Source organism: Anabrus simplex, chromosome 3, assembly GCF_040414725.1.
Source record: "Anabrus simplex isolate iqAnaSimp1 chromosome 3, ASM4041472v1, whole genome shotgun sequence".
Classification (NCBI taxonomy): domain Eukaryota; kingdom Metazoa; phylum Arthropoda; class Insecta; order Orthoptera; family Tettigoniidae; genus Anabrus; species Anabrus simplex.
In genome coordinates, this window is record NC_090267.1 from 334283260 (window position 1) to 334305994 (window position 22735).

The 22735-nt window shown below is 39.3% G+C and overlaps 1 protein-coding gene across 2 annotated transcripts in view; it reads right to left on the reverse strand.

Moving 5' to 3' along the window:
* Positions 1–1579: 1579 nt before the first annotated feature.
* Positions 1580–22735, reverse strand: part of LOC136866800 (uncharacterized) — a 98152-nt gene continuing 76996 nt past the window's right edge. The window contains exons 3-4 of one of the 2 annotated variants that reach the window (XM_068226697.1): positions 20351–20683; positions 1580–1991 (exon numbers count right to left, since the gene is read on the reverse strand). In XM_068226697.1, coding sequence (XP_068082798.1) covers positions 1647–1991; positions 20351–20683 — 678 coding nt within the window. In that variant the 3' untranslated portion in view covers positions 1580–1646. The remainder of the gene's footprint in view (positions 1992–20350; positions 20684–22735) is intronic. The other variant, XM_068226698.1, reaches the window with a different exon arrangement.

Genomic DNA, 22735 nt, shown 5'->3' on the forward strand with positions numbered 1-22735 from the left:
CTTTATATAGATCCATGGCCTATGCAGCTCTCTTTATACAGATCCACGGCCTGTGCAGCTCTCTTTATACAGATCCACGGCCTGTGCAGCTCTCTTTATAAAATCCACGGTCTGTGCAGCCCTCTTTATAAAGATCCATGGCCTATGCAGCTCTCTTTATACAGCTCCACGGCCTGTGCAGCTCTCTTTATACAGCTCCACGGCCTGTGCAGCTCTTTATAAAGATCCATGGCCTGTGCAGCTCTCTTTATAAAGATCCATGGCCTATGCAGCTCTCTTTATACAGATCCACGGCCTGTGCAGCTCTCTTTATAAAGATCCATGGTCTGTGCAGCTCTCTTTATACAGATCCATGCCTGTGCAGCTCTCTTTATAAAGATCTATGGCCTATGCAGCTCTCTTTATACAGATCCACGGCCTGTGCAGCTCTCTTTATACAGATCCACGGCCTGTGCAGCTCTCTTTATAAAGATCCATGGCCTGTGCAGCTCTCTTTATAAAGATCTATGGCCTGTGCAGCTCTCTTTATACAGATCCACGGCCTGTGCAGCTCTCTTTTTAAAGATCCATGGCCTATGCAACTCTCTTTATACAGATCCACGGTCTGTGCAGCTCTCTTTATACAGATCCACGGCCTGTGCAGCTCTCTTTATACAGATCCCGGCCTGTGCAGCTCTCTTTATACAGATCCACGGTCTGTGCAGCCCTCTTTATAAAGGCCCATGGCCTGAGCAGCTCCCTTTATACAGATCCATGGCCTGTGCAGCTCTCTTTATACAGATCAATGTCCCGTGCAGCTTCTTTATACAGATCCATGGCCTGTGCAGCTCTCTAGGTACTGTTGCTAGATAACATCACGTCAAACATATTGCTACATGACATTATTTCGTTACGCAAATTTTCGGATGACCCGCAGCTCTAAGACATGTATGCATCTTCAGTCCTCAGCCCGAAGGTTGGCTGGATTCTCAACAGCTCCGCCATTAGTTGCCATAGATAACCTAGGCATCAATGAAGAGGCGTACTAGGCAAATGAATAGTGAGGTAGTTTCCCGTTGTTTTCCACTCTGAGCCAGAAGTTGTTATTTGATATAAGTCTGCCAATCTCACTGAAATGCATGCACCACCGACCCTATGAACAACATTTTCAAACCATTCATCGCATGGACTGGCTGCATAAGGAATAGCGTACATCTGACACTTTCATATTATCAAAGCTAATGATAAGACTGAGACAGATCAATGAAGGTAACATGTCAAAAGTATCACGGAGTAACCGGTATCATGACGTAAGCAGAGTTCACCCTATTTAGTTTGTCTATGTACAGTACTTAATGATATGGAAGAAATAATAATTTGTTATAAGTACAATGAGGAAAAGACTGATCAAATGTGTTATTGATTGATTATTAATAGTTAGTGTTTTAAACTTTGAACATATTTAGGTTGTGAATAGTTTCAATATCGTATTTATATTTATTTTTGTAGCGCGGGTTCCTAGACTGCGCAGCCTACTCGGCTTACCCCAAAATCGACCCTGGTAAGCTAAGAAATTAGATAAAGTTCCTTTCATTTGTGCTTTATTTACGAACTAGACAATTTCTTTTCATGGAAAGTTTCCCCAATGTAAAGGATAAAAATCTGGGTCAATCCGCTTTCTTCTTGACATGTAACTTCTTCACGCACTTCTCCATGGTCGAAAACGTGTCCGCCAGCGCTGCAGGGACGGAGGCCAACTCAGAAGTGACACAGTAGTCTGTTTCACTCTGCAGCTTGTTGACTAACGTGGCCGCCTCAGACATCAGTTGCCCTTCTTTGTTAGTAAACTTGTCCTCCTTGGTTTCAGCTTCAGCTACCAATTTGCCTCTGCAGCCGATAACGTTGTGTGAAGACTGACACTTGTCCCATCCCGTCCTCGCATTCTGCCACAGCGTCTTTACTTCCTTTACCAACGCTTCTTCACTGGACACGAGTTTCTGGCTTTTCTTGGCCTGCAAGCATTAAATGTTCAGGTATAAAACATATTTTAAAAATTCATGTAAACGTCATGTGTACAATGCGTTACGTTTACAACAATGAAACGGAGCGAACATGTAAATGACAAAACGATTTATAATATTTTACTCTCCAATTTCACTCACTCCTTTCTAGAGCAGCTTTCACTTTTCCTAAGAATCAACTACCAAGGGATTAATTGTTATGTCAATATTACATAACTATTCACATGGTGTTTATGTATGTTACTCCACCAGCGTCGACCAGATTTAGTGATTCCAAGCAATTGTGTCCTTTGAGTTTCGTAACGAATCATTGATTTTTTTTAAACTGTATCATTTCTAGTTATTGTAGTGAAGTGGATTAAATAAACCTTAGGTAAGCCTTAAATAATAATAATCGTATGGCCTCAGCTACCGTGTGCAGACATTTCGATTTGACGCCATCTGGCTGTCTGCTCGTCAATTTCGACGTTCCGTTTTACTCTAGGTCCACTAGATGGCAGACAGAGTAAACGTGATCTCTTTTGGGCGTCTATGGCTGAGATTTTAATGAATTTTGTCGGGTAAATACCAAATGTATCACCAGATATCTTTTACATGCCGACATCGTACGACATGGAGTATCGAATGGACTTTTTTCCGCCCTTCAAAAATTCGACCACCTCTGCCAGGTTTGAACCCGCTATCTTGGGATGCGGAGGCCGACACTCTACCACGGATCCACAGAGGCAGCTAGGTAAGCCTACGGGTTTGTTTACATTGGATGCACTCTCGATCAGCGTGCACAAGTGGCTTGCATGTGGGTGAAGTGTTTATACTGTATACAACAGAGTCGCGAGTAGTCTTCCAAAATAGATTCATCGGGCGACGAGAGTTTTCTAATGGAAAATAGTGTTATTTTAACGTTTTTTAACTATGGATTCAGTTGTAATAAGAGAAGAATGAGGATCGGAGTCCGCCTCTGTGGTGTAATGGTTAGCGTGATTAGCTGCCATCCCCGGAGGTCCGGGTTCGATTCCCGGCTCTGCCACGAAATTTGAAAAGTGGTCCACTCAGCCTCGGGAGGTCAACTGAGTAGAGGTGGGTTCGATTCCCACCTCAGCCATCCTCGAAGTGGTTTTCCGTGGTTTCCCACTTCACCTCCAGGCGAATGCCGGGATGGTACCTAACTTAAGGCCCCGGATATTTTACTGATACAGAAGAAGATGGATAATACAAACGTATTTTTCCTGATCTATTCCCGAAAAATTACAACTTGAAAAGAAATTCCATCAATCTTGAGACAGTTAAATCCAATGTTAGGATCTGTATGTCTCCAGAAGAAATACTCGTTACATTGAAGTAAGCCTGAAGTGTTACCTACAACATTTAAGCATGCGGATCTTTTAAATTATTATATGTAGTAATTTTATTTATCTTTGAAGTATCTACCATACTGTACGTGTATTAAAGCAGTAGTATGAGTAAACCTATACACGTTGAGAAATAGTATCATCATCATCATCATCTGTTTACCCTCCAGGTTCGGTTTTTCCCTCGGACTTAGCGAGGGATCCCACCTCTACCGCCTCAAGGGCAGTGTCCTGGAGCTTCAGACTATTGGTCGGGGGATACAACTGGGGAGTATGACCAGTACCTCGCCCAGGCGGCCTCACCTGCTATGCTGAACAGGGGCCTTGTGGAGGGATGGGAAGATTGGAAGGGATAGGCAAGGAAGAGGGAAGGAAGCGGCCGTGGCCTTAAGTTAGGTACCATCCCGGCATTCGCCTGGAGGAGAAGTGGGAAACCACGGAAAACCACTTCCAGGATGGCTGAGGTGGGAATCGAACCCACCTCTACTCAGTTGACCTCCCGAGGCTGAGTGGACCCCGTTCCAGCCCTCGTACCACTTTTCAAATTTCGTGGCAGAGCCGGGAATCGAACCCGGACCTCCGGGGGTGGCAGCTAATCACGCTAACCACTACACCACAGAGGCGGCGAGAAATAGTATACCAAATCAAAAGGTTTAAAATCTTCAAATATTTGAATGAAACTCTTTTTAAAGCTAAAGGCACTTCGCAGTTTCAATGTACGAAAAGTACGCTTGCGTCTATAAACAAATTACACTGAAGAAAATGGAAATTGCAACACCCAGAACGAATGGTTCCACATTGCTGCAATTGAATATGCAGGACGAGTGTTCGGTTTTGATTCGATGATTACACTTTCAGGTCCCTTTGACCACAAGTTTGGATAACAATCAATACAGGATGTGCCCACCACGAGCTGTAATACATTGATGAATTTGTCGAGGCATGGAGTCAATAAGGCCCTGGATTGCTTCCTGAGGAATTTTGGCCCGTGCTTGCTGCATTTCACGGGTCGGTTGTTCCAGAGTTGTGGGTGGCTGAGGACGGTTGGCCAGTTGTCGACCCATCACGTCCCACACATGCTCAATAGGACTGCGGTCCGGGGATCTGGCGGGCCATTCTAAGGTTGTGATGTCGTGGAGAGATTCTCTGGAGATGCGTGCAGTGTGAACCCGGGCATTGTCCTGCTGAAACATTCCATTAGCAATGTTCGCCATCATAGAGACAACCACTGGATTGAGTACCCTATCAACGTACTGTCGAGCAGTCATAGGGTCCTCAACAAGCACTAATTGTGATTTCACATTAAAGCCAATAGCTCCCCAGACCATAATGCTTGGTGCTGGCCCTGTGTGCCTCTCGACAATAAGATCCGGGCGGCCGCTATCCCCGGTACGTCGGTGCATACGATTCCGGCGATCACTGCGGGCAAGACAGAAGCGCGATTCTTCACTAAAGACGACCCTATGCCATTCGTCGACCCACGTCGATCTTTCTCGACACCAGGCCAGCCTTACACGTCGCTGTTGTGGGCTCAATGGAACACCTTCTGCAGGAACACGGGCTCGTAAGCCAGCTGCACGCAGGCGATTACAAACTGTTTGTTGTGTAACGTGGGGTGCCACAGCTGCTCGAATTTGCGCTGCTGTTGCATGGGGTTCCAGCCGGGCCATCCGAATGATGCGGCGATCCTCTCTCACAATGTTCTGTCACGCTTGGCCTGTGCCAGATCTACGAGTGTGGGTAGGCCTACCTTCTTTTGACCACTGCTGCCATACACGTTGTACCGTAGATGCCTGTCGGCCAACACGGGCTGCGACAGTCTTTAGCGATAATCCAGCCTCACACAGCCCAATTATCTGAGCCCTCTCAAACGGCGACAGTTGTTGATAGCGTGCTCTTCTCTGTCGTCGAGGCATGTTTGACGGGGAACACTTCACTGCACAGACTGCAAGTCAACTACGCTACAATAGAGTCCGTATACTGGAGTTGATTCCTCCGCGACCAATCACGTGGGGAGACCTGTAGCAACAATCCAATGGGTCAGAAACTTTGATCGTTTACATACCTATATGACATCGTTCCATATATTTAAAATCAACACAAACGACCAATGCCTTCATGGTATTGCAATTTCCATTTTCTTAAGTGTATCTTCTTTCATAGAGGCGGTAGTGCAACCACCGTGCGCATATTGAAACCACCCACTACAAGCTCGCACCACCAGTTTACTCGCGCAAGCGTGCATCCAATGTAAACGAGTCCTTAAGTGTCAGTGGTCGCATGAAAACTTCTGGGGGCCGATGACCTTCGATGTTAGGCCCCTTAAAACAACAAGCATCATCATCATCATCATCAGAAAACTTCTGATAGGTAATGCAGTACCTCCAGTGTTAAAATAATATACTCAGCTGGGATTTAAAAAAAAAGTATTTGTCACTCAATGATGAATTAATTCATCATATTTCCGAAAATATAGAATACTAGTTCACTATGGAATTATACATTCCATACAGAATTCTAGATTGAATTGTGTATACGTTTTGAATACGACTGTATTACATTGCGTAGTAACATAGGTACTTAAAATTAAATTTCAGGCACCTTTCCCCTAAACTACCATTTTATCCAGCGTCAACAGATTTATTTATAGCCTAGACTGTAGCGCTTTATTACCCGACTTTACATACCGATTTTCATTAAATTCTGTTGACCCATTTTCTCGTGGTTCGGCGTTGATGTGGACTTGGCAACAAACAATCAAAGTTCGTGAATATCTCTGTTTTCATAGCCGATACGGTAAACATGTGTAAGACATAAATGATCGGAAATTAAATTCTATATAATTTTAGTTGTGTAGTATTTATCGATAGAATCACTAATAATATAAATGTTAGAGAGTTACATTTTAGGCCTTCCCCTAAGTTACCATTTCACTCGGCGTGAATAAAACTATGTATAGCCTGGATTGTAGTGCATTAATCCCCGACTTTACATACCGATTTTCACAGTGGCTGTGCTCTCAGGAGCACACGAGCACGTTAACACCCAGTTTGAATACGTCTTTACGCATTCATGGATAATTTAAAACTTTCCTTTCTTTCGACCTTATTTCAGCAATCGATCGAAAGCATTCGACTTATATCGAAGCTGCGTTACACCAACAGTTGTTCGTATTGACTGACAGTGCAGTGAGCACACTGGGTAATGCGCTATTGTGCTGAAGACTATACGAATGCGCAAAGCAGATTACGTCATGGTTTATGCACTGATATTCCCATTAAGGAGGAGCACGGTGAGCCACCCTCAAACCAGTGGCAGTATTACAGTTGACCACAAGGGTCCGCCACCTCCCCTATTGCGGTTAGCCACAGTCTTCCAGGAGCTACTATTGCATTACATTACCGGCAGTTTTCGCTAGTAATTCTGAATAGGCATTTTCTAGCTCGTTGTGAGCAGGTGTTCGTAATGGCGGAAATAAGTTTACTTTACCTTGTGATTGGAAAATCTTTTCAAGTGAAATTTATTTGAGTGTTGTGTTTTGCTTCTCTGTTTGTATGGTTTGTAACCATGGTATTCTTTGTTTATACGAGGAAATGAATTCAGTTCAGATAATTTTTAACCAGCGAAATATTAACCTATGAGGATACATTAGAAATTAAAAGGCTTGGACCGGACAAACCAGATTTGATTGTCCAAAAAGTAACAAAAACTTTCAAACGCGAGTACGGGCGTAAGTTTAAGAGAGATGTGTACGAAACACGCAAGTGGCTCTGTGGATGTAGATCTAGGAATGCGCTTTTTTGTTTGCCCTGTTTATTGTTCAACAAAGAAAGAAGTGAATGGAATTCAGCTGGGTGCAAAGACCTTGCTCATTTGAGTGTAAAAATAAATAAACGTGGAAATTCAAATGCACACAAAAGCGCGAGTATTGAATTCCCTATGTTAGTCTTGTCTATAATTTCCAAGACGAGGATAATTAACATGTGATACAGTAGAACCTTGATTAACCGAGGTAATGTGGAGACTATTGGGGTCAATTCGGCAACAATTATTTTAAAAAGTCGACCGGTAAATGCGGTACACATTATTTTTACGCTTCTCGTCATACCCAGGTGAACTTCGTACTTCGTGTAGGAGTAGCACGCTTGCCTCTTACCCGGATGCCCCGAGTTCTATTCCCGACCAAGTCAGGGATTTTTACCTGGATTTGAGGGCTGGTTCGAGGTCCACTCAGCCTACGTGATTACAGTTGAGGAGCTATCTAACGGTGAGATGGCGGCCCCGGTCTATAAAGTCAAGGATAACTGCCGAGAGGATTTGTCGTGCTGACCACACGACACCTCAATCTGCAGGCCACCGGGATGACCAGCGGTCGCTTGGTAGGCCATGGGGTTTGGTTTTGTTCTACACTAACACCCAGGTGAACTTCGTGCTATTTAAAAACTAAGAATAGTGCTCGCATCCTTCAATATTCAATATGAATTTTACTTTTGTTCTACACTAACAGATTAGTCTAGTATAAAATGTATACTTGGTTACAGGGGTTCTACCATATTATTTGTGAAAAAGGAACCGTACAAGGAACCTTTAGTGCGGTGATTTATGTACCTATGTTACTTTTTTGCTGATTTGAGACATGAACAAAAATGTTGTTGTGAACCCCATAAACATTTTGTCACGAGCCACCGCTCTTCACCCATTTTCTCGTGATGCCCGTATATACATACAGATACAGACAGAGATGACGTAATACTAAAAAGTGCCCCTCGTTGTTACTGTGGACACGACCGATACAGAAATACCATTATTTTTAAATTCTGAGCAATGTAAAGACAAAATTCTTAATTTATATATATAGATAGAGTGTTTTATGTACAATTTATTAATATTAGCTTTTGCCCTTGTCTCCACTCGTACGGAAATTATGAATCTGCCCCCATCAACGTTCCAAAACGGAGATTCGCGAACTAATTTGGTTCACGTGGGCGAAAACGTACAGAAAGGTAACTCTTTCGTCAATGGCTTCTTTAAATACATGTGCGGTTCTTTCGTAGAACATTTTATACTCATTAATTCTCCATAGTCTTATAATATCTTTAACGGTTTAAGCAGCGTAAAGCAGAGCCTCGGTAAAGCTCTTCCCGTACCTAGCGTATGGCTTCTATTGTTAACAGATATTAAAACTGTTATTATGGGAGGCCTTTTGAAGATAGTGTACGGTTGCGAGAACTCTGTAGTATATTTTTGTATACCTACAATTCATACCTATGTAGTTCATAAATATTGTTAACTGTTTAGGTAGCGTAAGCCGAGAATATTTATGTGCCGTTACTTTCTTTCCTTGTTTCGCAGAAACCGTTGCTGCTTGGCTTACTTTCAACATAATTCAATATTAAATATACGAAAACATCCCTTGGAATAAACCACGAAAACTGCATAAAATTATGTATAGTGTTTCTAGAGTTATAACCGAATACCAATTCATACTGTACATACAGAGTTTTGAATGTAGATATTACTATGTTTATTATAATACAATAATTATATTTGCCCTAGGAGTGTTACAAATAGATGTAATATATAAAAACATATAAAAATATGCTTATGTTTCACACTCTGAGGTTGCACTTAGCAGTGGTCTATGACCATGACAAAGAATAATATTGCGCTATATGAGAGTTTATAAACGCTGTCCGTGATTTTGATAGGGAGGTCATTCAAAACAACGTATTCTTCGTTGTACGGTCAGAAGCTAGAAGCTTGACTCTAGAATTAGAATCTATACTGTCTTGACCATCGCTACAAAATAAAATACACCAGCAGTTACTTTTAGCCCTCTCCCAATGTCCAGCATTTACTGTGTTCCTTGTTCTTGAGGGAAGGTAACAATAAAAACTATTTACACCAGCATAATCACGTATTACTATCGACTCAACCAACACGAAAAATTATACTACATCAACAAAATATCAATATAATTTTTACTTCAAGTCCAAAGTGGTGGTGAATGGAGAAATGAGATGCCGTACTAAACATTTTATAAGAAATGTGTGTCCAGTAATAACACGCGATCCTTGGAAACCTGTTGCAGTAAATTGCGTCACTAATCGTAAAAGGAGCTTTGGTATATTCATAACCTTGAAGTACTGTAAAATAAATTCCTAACAGAATTGTAGAGAACTTTGAGTAGATTGACTAAAATTTCCTTCTATAAAACCATGGTGTGTTCATGTAACTGTTACATCCGAAGCACGAAGAATAGTAATTTAAAGTACAGGAGTTGTTAAGGGATAAATGGTTGAATTCCTAAAGGGGGTCATATACTCCCTAATTCAATGTTTGGAAATAGTGTCCTATGGAAAAAAACACTCAGAAGAATTAAATGAATACTTATAGGCATATAATGTAATTGTACCAGGAAAAATGTTTTAGCCGCAGATACTAGCTTGAAGAGCATGGAATATTTCTAAGGGGGGGGGGGTACGTAAGCATCGGAATTGGTACAGAAAGGGGTATTAGTTCACTGAATTTATATTCTTTTGAAAATCTCGTTGTAATGTTCATTTGGAACAAATTCATATCACACTTTACACATGTTGAGTTGATGCGTTGTAGCAGGCTGGAACCTCCGGACTCCGGGATGATTACTGGGCTCGGTATGGACAGGGATCACGCCCGTCCTTGATGGGAAGTTCTCGACGTTCTAGAATTTCTCGAGTTTCTAGAGGATCTGGAAGTTCTCACATGTTTAGATGCACACGTTGCGGGGTCCGATCTCACACGAGAATACGGAGAGGTGAGGCGTTACGAGCACACAAGTCCCCCGTATTGTTTTCAACTCACTTGTATGACTGTTGAATAAATTAATTTTTGCTTTAAAGACTGCATTGATTCGTTATAAGTGGGATACGTCAAATTTTAATGAAATTGACACTTGAATCTTTGACTCAAACACCTCGTTGAATCACACATGTCAAAGGTTCATGAAACTGACAATTGAAAAGGAAACAACTGAACTGAGTAACTGATCACACGCTGAATATCCGCCGAACTGATACTTGGGAAAATTATGTACAAATTTGCAAGGTCAATTTCGCGACGTAAGTCCGCTGATATTGGCACGACTGTCTGAAATATACTATTAGATCGCTAACGTGCATTATCACTGTTCCTAACGAAAGGCTTCGTCTTTTTTATGATTGGAACACAACGTTGAACGTAATATTTACAGTTCGTGCAAGTTCAGTACATATCAGCATATTTGTTATAAATTAAACAAGTTTAATGACACTCGGAGAATGTTCTACACTGTCTGTAAATAATTATTGAAATTACGTGCACTCAAAGACTGTCCAGCTTCATTGTCTATAAATAATTATTAAAGTTTAACTGCACCTGAAGAGTATTAAACACTGTGTGTGAATAATTATTACGAAGCAGAAACTGTAAGTTAATTACAGCACTGAAAATTTTACGTACTCTCGGAATTTCATGAGAAGAAAACACAAGTTTAAATATGGCATTAATATTCTATATTCCCCACAGTTTGTTTCAAAAACACAAGATCAAATGTGGCACTCAGAAATATTCTATATTCCTACAGTCTGTTATGACAACACAAGTTCAATATGACACTTGGAAAAATTACAACACAGAGAAAAAATTCAGTGTTCCTTTAGAACGCCACTATTTGTAAAGAAAACGCTAATAAGACGTAGGCATAGTAACACTCAGTCAATTCAGTTTCGAAGGAGCTCTTTTTGAGTGAAGGTTTTATGCTATTTGATATTTTTCGAACTTTATTTGAACAGTTTTTTATTTAATTTTGTTCGTATATTTTTCTGTGTTGTCACTGAAAAAATGATTACAACTGAGACGTTGAGATCGGTTACAGGATATCGTTCTGAATGTTATTCTGTTATTTTCTGTCACTATTCCGCCTTTTCTGAAAGTCACTTGCATTGCCTTGCTCTCATTTATTTGCAGGGAGTTTTCTTCCGCCCATGTCTCAAGGTTGCTAACGGTTTGGTTGAGCCAAGAACCATGTCGTCTGCATACATGTTTAGTGAAGTTTCGTTGTTGTGTTATATTATTCTTATTATGACCAATGCCAATATGTTGAAGAGAACAGGACTGATTGGGTCCCTTACATGACCCCCTTGGTCTGTATTATGTATTTTGAGATTGATATACCGTCGCGTATGTTTATTCCTCAACAAGGCCGTGATGGTGTGCTCTTCTCCGATCATATGTGCCAATTTCTTTAGCAGCTTTTCTCTGTTCAAGAGGTCAATAGAATGTATTTAGTCCATGAAGACTGGAAAGTATTTCCCTTTCGGGTGTCTCAGTATAATAAACTGCTGTTAGTCGCAACCAGGTGGTAATTATTCCTCTACGTACAAATTGTAAAACAAATTATTTCGACTGATTCTACAAAACCGCCCTGACGATTTCCGTCCAGAGTGACATTAGGATATATTGCGAGGAGTCTGCGGGCCCCCTTAAAGGACCGGGCCCACCTGCAACGCAGGCCCTAACGTTACGCCACTGTGTATGTTCTCGGCCTTCGAAAGTCAGTTACCGCGCTGTGTAGCTTAGCGTGTACATATCACACTGAGACGAGTGACGTTTAATTTTATTTTTCTCCTCATGTTTTCACATAAATGTCCGGTCTCCCATACGTCACCATAGCGAAGTAAATAATATCCTGTCTGCAGTAAAAGCTTATATTCTTCTCATCAGTGAATCTTGGTTACGGCCTACACTTCCGATAGCTTAGTAGACCTGCCGGGTACAGATTGTTCAAAAAAGCCACGGTTTCACGAACGGGTGAGGGTGTAGTTCAGTATGTTAGATATGATTTAAAATGTAGAATTCTCTTTTCTATTCCTGGTAACCATATCGACCCTGTTCCTGAATGCATGTTTATAGAAACTGAAACCTACAAGAAGAACTGTCAAGTTGTTTAGCGTCCACCTAAATCGACCTGAAGTACCTTTTCCTGACAAATTAGAAACCTTTCTTCACGATCAGGTAAGCGAGTACGTACATGTGATTATAATGGGTGATTTCAAGTGCAATATTCTTTCGAATGACGGGGGGAATCAAGAACTCTGTGACATGCTTGTCATTAAACTTACATATTCTTCTCTTTAAAGCTACCCACTCCAGCTGTAATTCTGAGTCTTTGTTGGACTTAATGATTACAAACTGTTCTCAAGAGGTCTTACTGCATGGACAGCTCTCTGTACCAGGTATATCAAAACATGACTTAATATACATGATATATTCTCTACGTTGTCCTAGACGTAAACCGAAACTAATTTCCTTTAGGGACCTAAAAATCATCAATATTGAAGCACTAAAAATTGAAAATACAAGTATTCTATGGCAGCATATTTATGAATTGAATTCAATTTATGACAAAGTCGAATTATTATACAGTACTAGGAATTTATGCTCCTGTGTGGGTGATTCGAATAAAAAGTCAACGAGCTGATTGATTAAGTGCAAAAATCAAAGACCTAATTAGTCTACGTGACTGTGTTTTCAGCAACTTCAAAGAAAACGAACGAGAATTTCGAAGCGTACAGAATTCTAAGAAATAAAGTTACGAAGTCAATCAGAAATGCTAAGATACGTCATGCACGCAATCTACTGAATACAGATAATTAATCGAAATTGTGGCAAAACTTACAGATAACTAGTAAACGATTTATTAGTTATACTGACGCAGCATTATCTCTAGACAGTCTGAATGCAAGTTTCATTACTCTCCCCGTCCAGATAGAGCCCAACACCAAAAGCGCTATCATTTCCAAACTAAGTACACAAAAGCCGGACTGCGAGAAATTTGTAATGAACACAGTTTCCATGAATCAAGTCAAATTGACGTTGCGCCATAGTAAGAAACATGTAAAGGAGACAACGATATTAGTTCCAAAATGCTTGATCAAAACTTGGATGAAATTCTTCCCGCAATAGGGCACATTTACAATTACTCGTTGACAACGCACACATTTCCATCACAATGGAAGCGTGGAACTATTCATCCCATTCCCAATGTCACAAATCCTATAACTTTCTCATATTATTGACTCATTAATATCATATTAGCTCTCTCCAAAGGTCTTGAATGAATCAGCCATGCTCAAATGTCAGAATTTCTTCTCAAGCATAATCTATTAGACCTCTGCAGTCGGGTTTTAGACACAGTCATAGTACATTCACAGCCCTTCTTAAAGACACAGAAGACATTATAAATGCTATGGATAAGAGGAAGATGTCCCTAATCGACTTCAGTCGAGCATTTGACAGCGTAGATCATTATGTATTCATTTTGTACCGTTTCATTCCCCTGATTATTCAAAACGGGATGTTAAAATCGTCATTTGCCGTGAATAACGCTAAAGTTTCGTAAATCAAGCGGCAGAATATACAGACGAGCGGAATCAAAGAGGCCGTAAATATGAGGTAAAAGATACAGAAAAACGGAATCCTAGTGGCCGTGACTTAGATAAATGCACTAATTTCAAATTGTTAAAAACCAACAGTAGGAACAATCGAACATTGCACTGAAATAAGTCACGAAGAGTTTCAAGAGGCTACTTACGCGAAGAAAATAGCAGATTTCAAGAAGAAAATTCCGAAATTTATCGAGAAAATCAGTCAGAATACGAAGTCTTAACACTGTACTTCTCGTATATATAAAATCCTAAGCGAAATATTCAGAAGGAAATAAAGAGAATAACTGAGCGCATATTAGGATTGAATTAAAGATTGATGAGAGTTTATTAGAGAAGACGATAAGAAAACGCTAATATAAAGCATATTAACATAAAATAAGACAATATTTAAGCCACTATTTGTATCATTGAAACTACAGTAGCAGAACTTACGACGTCATATTCTACCTTTAAGAACATAGTAATAGTACAAGAAGGCTTAGTAAATAAGAAGATCATGAAATTAACGATGTCTTTGAATATGTTTCTCATGCATGTCTTCGGAAACATCATCATGGCCTGTTAGAGTTGAGATGGGGTTGACGACTGACGGGAATCCAATCGACTCTTCCCGAGCATACAAGTCCAGTTACCGCGACTCGAAGATGGCACTGCCCTAGTCCAGAGATGATCGTCCCGTGGGAGGACGAATCAACAACTATCCCAGGCCAAAAATACAGGCAGAATAAGATAAGTTTCACGAATTCCATTCAAAATTAATTATGATTATATTATCTTGTAGTAAATTGTTGATTTGTCGTTATTAGGAATAGGTCGATATATCTTCGAGAAGTGACTTAATTATGTAGTTTCAACGCGAGTGCATTGATAGCGATGTTTTAATCAAGGTTATAGGTAGTCTTCCGAAGTATATAGTAACATCCATGTGTAGGGAAAGTTGCGTTCATCAATGAAGTGATATGCGAACAGAATTTCAGTTTATTTACAAAGAGTTATGCCATAAATAATGTGTTTTGATATATTTGAAGTGCGGAATTGGTGCATATCGAATTGTAGGTTACCGAGATGATAAATAACGTCAACATATTGCTAAATGTAAGTAAATATAGATTAAATATGTGAATATTTTGACAAATGAAGTGCATATTGACGGGAATGATAGTTGTTGATCCATAAAACATTAATTTTATTGAGGTGAGGAATTATATGAGTTGAGCGTTACAATGAATGGATTAAATAATATTTACATATGCGGCGATATAGAGATATGATGAAAATATGAGGTAAGGAGTGTGAGTGTTATGAATAATAAGTATTCTTGGATATACTAGTTGAGGATTTATGATAAATATGACGACGTATGAGGAAATAATTTTATGTAAGGTTAATTATTAATGTAAGAGTAAGTAACGCAAATATGGATCAAGGTTATAATTGACGCTAGTAGTGATGTGAAATATGGAATAACCTATAATATGAGTGGATGACAATTATATAAGGAACTTACAGGTTAATAATAGATTATGGTCATCAAAAATAATTTCAAATAATCTATAATTAAGACTATGACGGCAACTTCAAAGAGAATTTCACATGTTATTTAATATTTAAACTGATTTAAGCTGAAACAGCAGATTACTGATGGCAGATATGATCTTAGAGTCTTCATAATGTTAGCTTATCGCTATTAATGAGATAGGAAGTTTCATCTATGGTATTCCTTGACCACTTGAAACCATATGATTGAATTTATGAAGCGATACGACCTAAATATAACCTGATAGCAAACTTATTGAAACTATCTTGGCGTATGAAAAATATTTTTTAATATTATGATAGGTAGCCATTGAAAGCTACAGAGGTGAAACATTTCTTATTCTGCGTATGTTTAATAATAAATTTAGTCTCAAGCAAGCAAAGACAGATGAAAGATCTTCCCTAAAAGAAACAGTCTTGGTTGTTTTTAATGCTAAAACTTGGTACTATGTAAAAGCTTGATACTCTGTTAAAACCAGATACTCTGTCAGAACTTGCTATTCTGCCAGAACTTGGCAATCTGTTAGAATTTGATATTTCGTGAGAATTTGGTAATTCTTAAGATTATATTCCCAAAGAATTTTATCTTATTTCATGCTTATTATATAATTTCTATAATTTCAAGCTAGTTTATTGAATTGATTATATCCTTAATGTCAACATAAAGAATTTTGCAATTTTCATTTTTCAATAAGAGGCTGAAAAGATGAGGAATGTAATTTATGCCAGGTCAGGATAATTTTCATTGAATAATTCCAATCCGCATAGAATTCTAGGAGAGGAATTATTTTTATCTACAAAGATAAGACCTTGGACAATGATAAAATATTTGATGATTGATGATTGTGGACCAAAAGTTATCATGAAGATAACGACTTCAAAATTATTCTTACGATGAAATATCAATGTATTTATTTTTAAAAATATTTGGAAACATATTTAACTTATCTGGAAATACTATATTATTTTGAATAAATGTTAGTAATTAAGAATTTAATTCATTATTATTTATAGATTATAGGATTAATTTAAGATAATCTCATATTCGATGATGAGTAAATAAATTTATAGTCGGTTCGTTATGACATAATGATCTAATAGACTTACATATATAGTGAGTGAAGGATAGGAAAGGTAAATCTCAGTCGCATTCACGTTAAAAAGTTGGTATAACATATTCCCTGAGATGTTCTCCGTCGTTAGCTGCGGATTTTCTTGAACGCCAGCGCGTGGCTAATTGGAGGATAGAGAGGACACCCAATTAAGTGCGTTCAGTGCAAGAAAAATTGGTCGCCCAACTTGGCGCCAAAAAGAGAGAAAGGCACCGGAGCCAGAAAAGAAAGGGTCCCCAAAATGGTTCAGTTTCAAAGCTTAAAAACCTCAGCGTGGTTTAGTTCTTACCTCAGAAGTAGGTATCAGAGAGTAATTTTGTGCAATATTTCATCTTCCTGGAGTGAAGTTACTTGTGGAGTTCATCAAGGTTCTGTGCTGGGCCCATTATTATTTTCGATCTTTATCAATGACATTTATAAGTTACTAACAACCTTTAGTTACCATATTTATGCCGATGATTTTCAGGTTTCCAGACACTCTAACTCATGTAACATCTCGGAAACCATACTAGAACTCAATTCTGAAATGTCATTGCTTTGTATTTGGACTCAGAATCAAACCTGGAAAGACCCCGATCATTATAATAGGTCGGCAAATAAAACGTAACTTTTACTAGAAATGGGAACCTACCTGACGTTGAGTTATATGATACCAAAGTTGTACTGAGTAAAACAGTAAAAAAAAGCTTGGAGTTATGTTTGATGAAGGCCTCTGGTGGGCAGAGCATGTAAAATATACTTGTTCAAGAGTGTACAGATCCCTCCACCCATTGCAAAGATATATAAAAATCTACCTCTAGCAACAATAATTAATGCAGTCTAAACTCTAAAAATCTTTATTTGGTAACTTTGAAGTTATATATAGTGACTTTAACTCACAATTAGCCAGTAAACTACAGAAAGCTCAAAATACCTGCATTCGATTCATCTTAAACGTAAAACTGCGTCAACTGTTACTCCATGTCTTAAGAAACTGTCGATGCTAAACCTGCAAACGAGAAGATAACTTCATGCCCAGTGTCAACAACACAATATTGTAAGAACATCTACACCTCAGTACCTAGCGTCGAGGTTTACCAAGCTCTCAGAGACTCATCAACTCAACACCCGCTCCCACAACAGGTACATCCTGACCATTCCCACACACACCACAGCAGGTTCTGCGCGGGTCTGGAACTCCATACCAAACGAGTTACGGAGCCTGACGTCGATCTCGTTATTCACAAACCAATATAAGAAATATTTTCTTTCCATTTAAATTGTGACTGTTACGTTGCGATTATGACCATCATTATTCATTACTATTATTAACAACAAATTCGTATTACAGTTACCTTTAAGTTATGTGTTCATTCTTTAAACTATGTCCTAGTTACTTTAATTGTATCAGTTTGATGTAATTGTTAATCTTGGTTTAGTGTAAGAGAAGGCTTTATGGCCTTAACTACGCCAAGCAAAACAAGGCAAATAAATATATAAATGTTGGTGAAATCCTTTCAGAAGTCTTTGCTTGCTTTTTCCTTGTTGTTTTAAGGGTCCTAACATCGAAGGTCATCGGCCAATTCAAAAGTCTTTAAAAAAATCATCAGGCTGACGGTAAACAGCACTTACAGTCTACAGGAATTTGAAGAGAAACTGGGACACCTCCATATAAATTAGTAAAGACGTGTATATATGTAGATATATCACTTGTAGGTATAGGATAGATGAAGTGTAAATGAAGGTATTATGTTATCACTTCTTGGGAGCGAAATCAATACGGTTAATTCATGATATAAAAACATTTTCTATGAATTTGTCCATTACAATGTATTATCTTTAACGACAAGGAATGTCCACCTCCGTAGCGTTACGGTGAGCACTATTATCTGCCATCCTCCGCGGCCCGGGTTCGATTCCCGGTACAGTCAGAAGTTCAGGAAGAGCAGGAAGACTGGTATGTGGTTAAAATGGTACATAGAGTTCACCTCCATTGGGAGTGTACCTGGAAAGAGCTGTGCCACCTCAGGACGAGGAAAGGAGTTTACTAATGACAATAAATGATATTATATTCTAATTTATTACTACGATAAGACAGGACACTTTCAACAGCTGACCATTCACCAGCACGTCCAACAATACACTCGGACACTTCTGGCACTAAAATCCATAAGCTAAATAAATAAATAAATAAATAAATAAATAAATAAATAAATAAATAAATAAATAAATAAATAAATAAATAAATAAATAAATAAATAAATAAAAATAGAAATCCTCGTAAATGGTTGACTTGGCAACAGCTGTGAACATCTCACCCCTCTGCATAGCTATACCCAGGGCCAGGTATTTACGGAGACTGATTTTATTTTATCATTCGTGATTTTTAATATTGATGTCAGCGCAGATTGTTGAAAAGTGTTTTATATTATTGGCCGAGATTTTTGGAAATTGTAGAAAATGTAATTATTTTGAAACGTAATATGAATATTAATTTCCACTACCAAAAAACCATAATTAACATTAAAGACTAATTGGATTTTGTTATTGCTGCGGTATGGTCAAACAAAACTTACAGAAAGGGAATTCATCACTCCCTTCTTCCAACCTTCCTTGGAATATTGTTCTGCGGGTGTTTTCGCAAAAACTGGAATGATTATGCATTTCACAACCACATATATCGGTATGAAAGAAGAAAGGAGTTAATGAAGAGGAGTCATCGAACTTGGTGATAATAATGATAAACACTGCAACTGAATCCCACACTCTTTTCTTTGTGACAGCTGGCCACAAAAATACAGACTGTGGAACGTATCCGAGTATGGAAGCTTTACCTCCAGCTTATGCCTGTATAGCCCATTATCTTCACCAGCAATATATTCCATGTGAAAGTGCTCCATCCTCAGTAAGGTTTATGGACACAATTTAACAAATCCAACTGAACAACAAAACTTTATCCAGACTCAAACAGCCATAAAAAGTCTTCATGTGAATTTTGCCATAAAACGACGCAATAGTGGTAATTCGCGATTGTGTTCACATTTCACTTTTGGGACGCTATTTCCCGACGTGTAGCAATTGGTTTATCCATACGTTATTAATGAGAATCCCTTAGTTTGTGAACATTAGCAAAATCAGATCATTATCTTGCATATCCTAATTATCTAGATCTCCACAAATACCCGCCCCTGGCTGTTCCCTACCTTGAAGCTTCGAACACCATAAGCAAGCGCGTTACGAAGTTGTATACGCCATGTTGCCCACGATGGGTGTTACAGCTTGACTATGAAGTAAAAGATGATCGGCAATGAAACATGTTTACTCAAATCAAGTCTAAGAATGAAAGGTAAATGGAAGTGTAGTCAAAGAAGTTTGACACACGATGTTTCAGGGTAGGCCGAGCACCTTAATAGAAGTATCGTCTTTGCTCACCAGTGACACGCTGAGTTGCCTCTTCTTGGAGGAAGTTCAACGTGCTTACATTTCCTACAAGCGGCCCGTGGTGATACCAGTTTCGCCCATTTATCAATTTACCATGCCAGCCACATTCTGTAGAAGGCCCTTACCTCCTTCAATTCTGTCTGCATCCCCTGCACCCTCCTCAATGTCTCACTGAGCCTTCTCCTTCAGGGCAATGTTAACCATGTTGACCCCTGCTACAAGCGACCTACGATATTTAACCTTACTCCTAATTAAACAAACAGTCGTACACTGAGCCACCCTGCTCAAGAGAATATTAACTACGCTGACCTCACCCCCACCCCACCATTTCAAGAAGACCATGATCATTTATCCCTGTTTAATTTACATTGTCAGTGCAACACAAAACCATCTACTTCAGGACAGTGTTTACCATACTTACGCTGCCTTTAAGCAGTCTATATCCAGCTTAGCTTCGTTCAACTTACCTCATCAGTGATGCATTGCATCGCCCCCTTCAAAAGGGACTTTGCCAAGGCTTCTCCTCCATCGCTCACTTCACTCAGACACTCCCTGATATCCAATTCCTCATCATTCGCTTGTTTTTTAAGCCTATCCACTTCCTTCCTGACGTCATTCTTTATTGATTTCCTCATTTCATCTATCTTAGTTTCCTCTGATTTGGCTACCTTATTCATCGATGACGTGACCTTTAACCACGACCCTTTCAGATCGTCGATTGTCTTCTTCATCCATTTTTGCACATATGCCCATTCAGTTTCGGGAATTTTCCGGCCCTCCTCCTCACCTTGGAATGTCCCCTGTGAAAAGATGTTCTTTATTTCAATATAGATACTAATGGAAAACAGTAATTTATTGCGTAGACTTTTAACTAAATGATAACTTAAGAAATATTATTCTGGTGAATGATACTCAAAGGGAAAGATAGAAAACCATGCACCGGAACAGATTGACTTGTACCTAGTTACAACTTTCTTGTGGAGTATCCTGGAGGAGACGATGACGTCAGATTTAGAAAAAACTTGCCATTTATGTGGAAGGAAAAACCTATTGATATAGTTGTGAGAGTTATGAACAATAGATCAACAAAATCTGAAGTGTCGTGACCATGAGGACCGAGGGTACGGGGCTGAAGGAAGTGGTAATGCTGGTGGAGCGGTGACAATTTGAACAGGGCCAGCGTTATGCAGAACAATAGCCTCAGCGAATTGTTGAGGCATGTGATGAGGAAGTTGGCCGAACTATTTCGAAAATGCTGTGATACATGGAACTCTGATGGCGCAACGATTTGCCTAGAAAATTCTGCAACCACACGTGCTTTCCTCATTTCAATAGAGATACAACACTGCGATGAATATGTGTGAATGAAGTTGCGAGCTTCTTTGTCAGGACCCCCCGCCCCCGCACCTATAAAAAAAGGAGCTAAATTAGTGAGTCCGCAGCATCATGAAATAGTCTTGAATCAGTCATTGATACCCAGCGAATCCTAAGCGAGTAAGCTGGGAGTGCATCGAAGAGTGGCTCAGAAAGACGGCTCCTCGGAGTTCCATGCAGGGTGTTAGTTTTGTTGTGAAGTAAATTGCTCTGGGTACAACACTGCGATGTGAGAGGCCGTGTTGGAAAGCAGGAGTTCGACGCGCCAGAGGGCTGTGCGTTTGGCAGAGTTAGCATGCAAAAACTGCGGAAGTGGAAAACACGAACTGGAGTGCACTTGTAATTAACTTTAAATGGAAGGTTAATCAATTTAGAGTAAAACTCGCTGCCTCTACGAATTGATATTTTAGTTTAAGGACTTTTATTGCCCATCACAGTATAATATTAGCGATTATAGAAAGAATAGTTTTAAGCGCCTGATAAAACTAGATGTGTCCTTTAATCACATTTTAAAGTCTCATTGTAAATAAGCGACGTCTTATAATCATTATTGGATTAATGTAATTACTAATGTTATAAAGTGTCATTACCTTTGATTCTCGAGCCTCTCTGGTAGTGATACATAGAACTCTGATGGCGCAGTGATTTGCACAGTGAATTCTGCAACCACATGCGCTTTCCACATTTCAATAGAGATACAACACTACGGTGAATCTGTGTGAATCTGTAGTCGAAGGATCACTGAATTAACAAATGAAGGTTAAAATCCCCGAACCGGCCGGCAATCGAACCCGGGACCCTCTGAACTGAAGGCCAGTACCCTGACCGTTCAGCCAATAAGTCGGACACCAAGATAATGATTGTGAGTAAACATGCCATTCTCGGTGTTAACCTGACAGTTTCTGGTAAAACATTAGAAAAAGTTCACAGCATCAGATTTTTTGGATGCTTACTTAATCACAAGAGGGACGATTCAATAGAAATAAGATCTCGGATTGAGCAGGTAAGAGTTTCATATTTAAGAAAATGACCAACATTCTTTGCAGCAGGGAATTTTATATAAGTATTCGTCTTCGTATACTTCAGTGCTACCTATTCTCATAATTGCTATACGGTGTTGTGGTCAGGACACTAACAGATAGTCACAGCAAAAAAACTACAGTAGAATCTTTTGAAATGTACAGCCACAGATGTCTACTAAAAATGTTAACCGTAGATAAAGTACACAACACCGAAATGCTTCTTTTATAGCTGCTGCAATTTTTTCGTTCCACCAAGGAACAAGTTTACGCCGAATAGTCCCAGAAAAATATGAAAAGGGCTCCTCAGCAGCAACAAAAATAACTTGTATGATATAAGTTATATCATCGTCTACGCTCCGGTTATTTGCATCCTTCAAGACAACTGATGATGTGAACTATAAAGAACTAGAGGCCGTACACAATATCAAAAAGAAAATTATGCAGGGCTTTCGACAC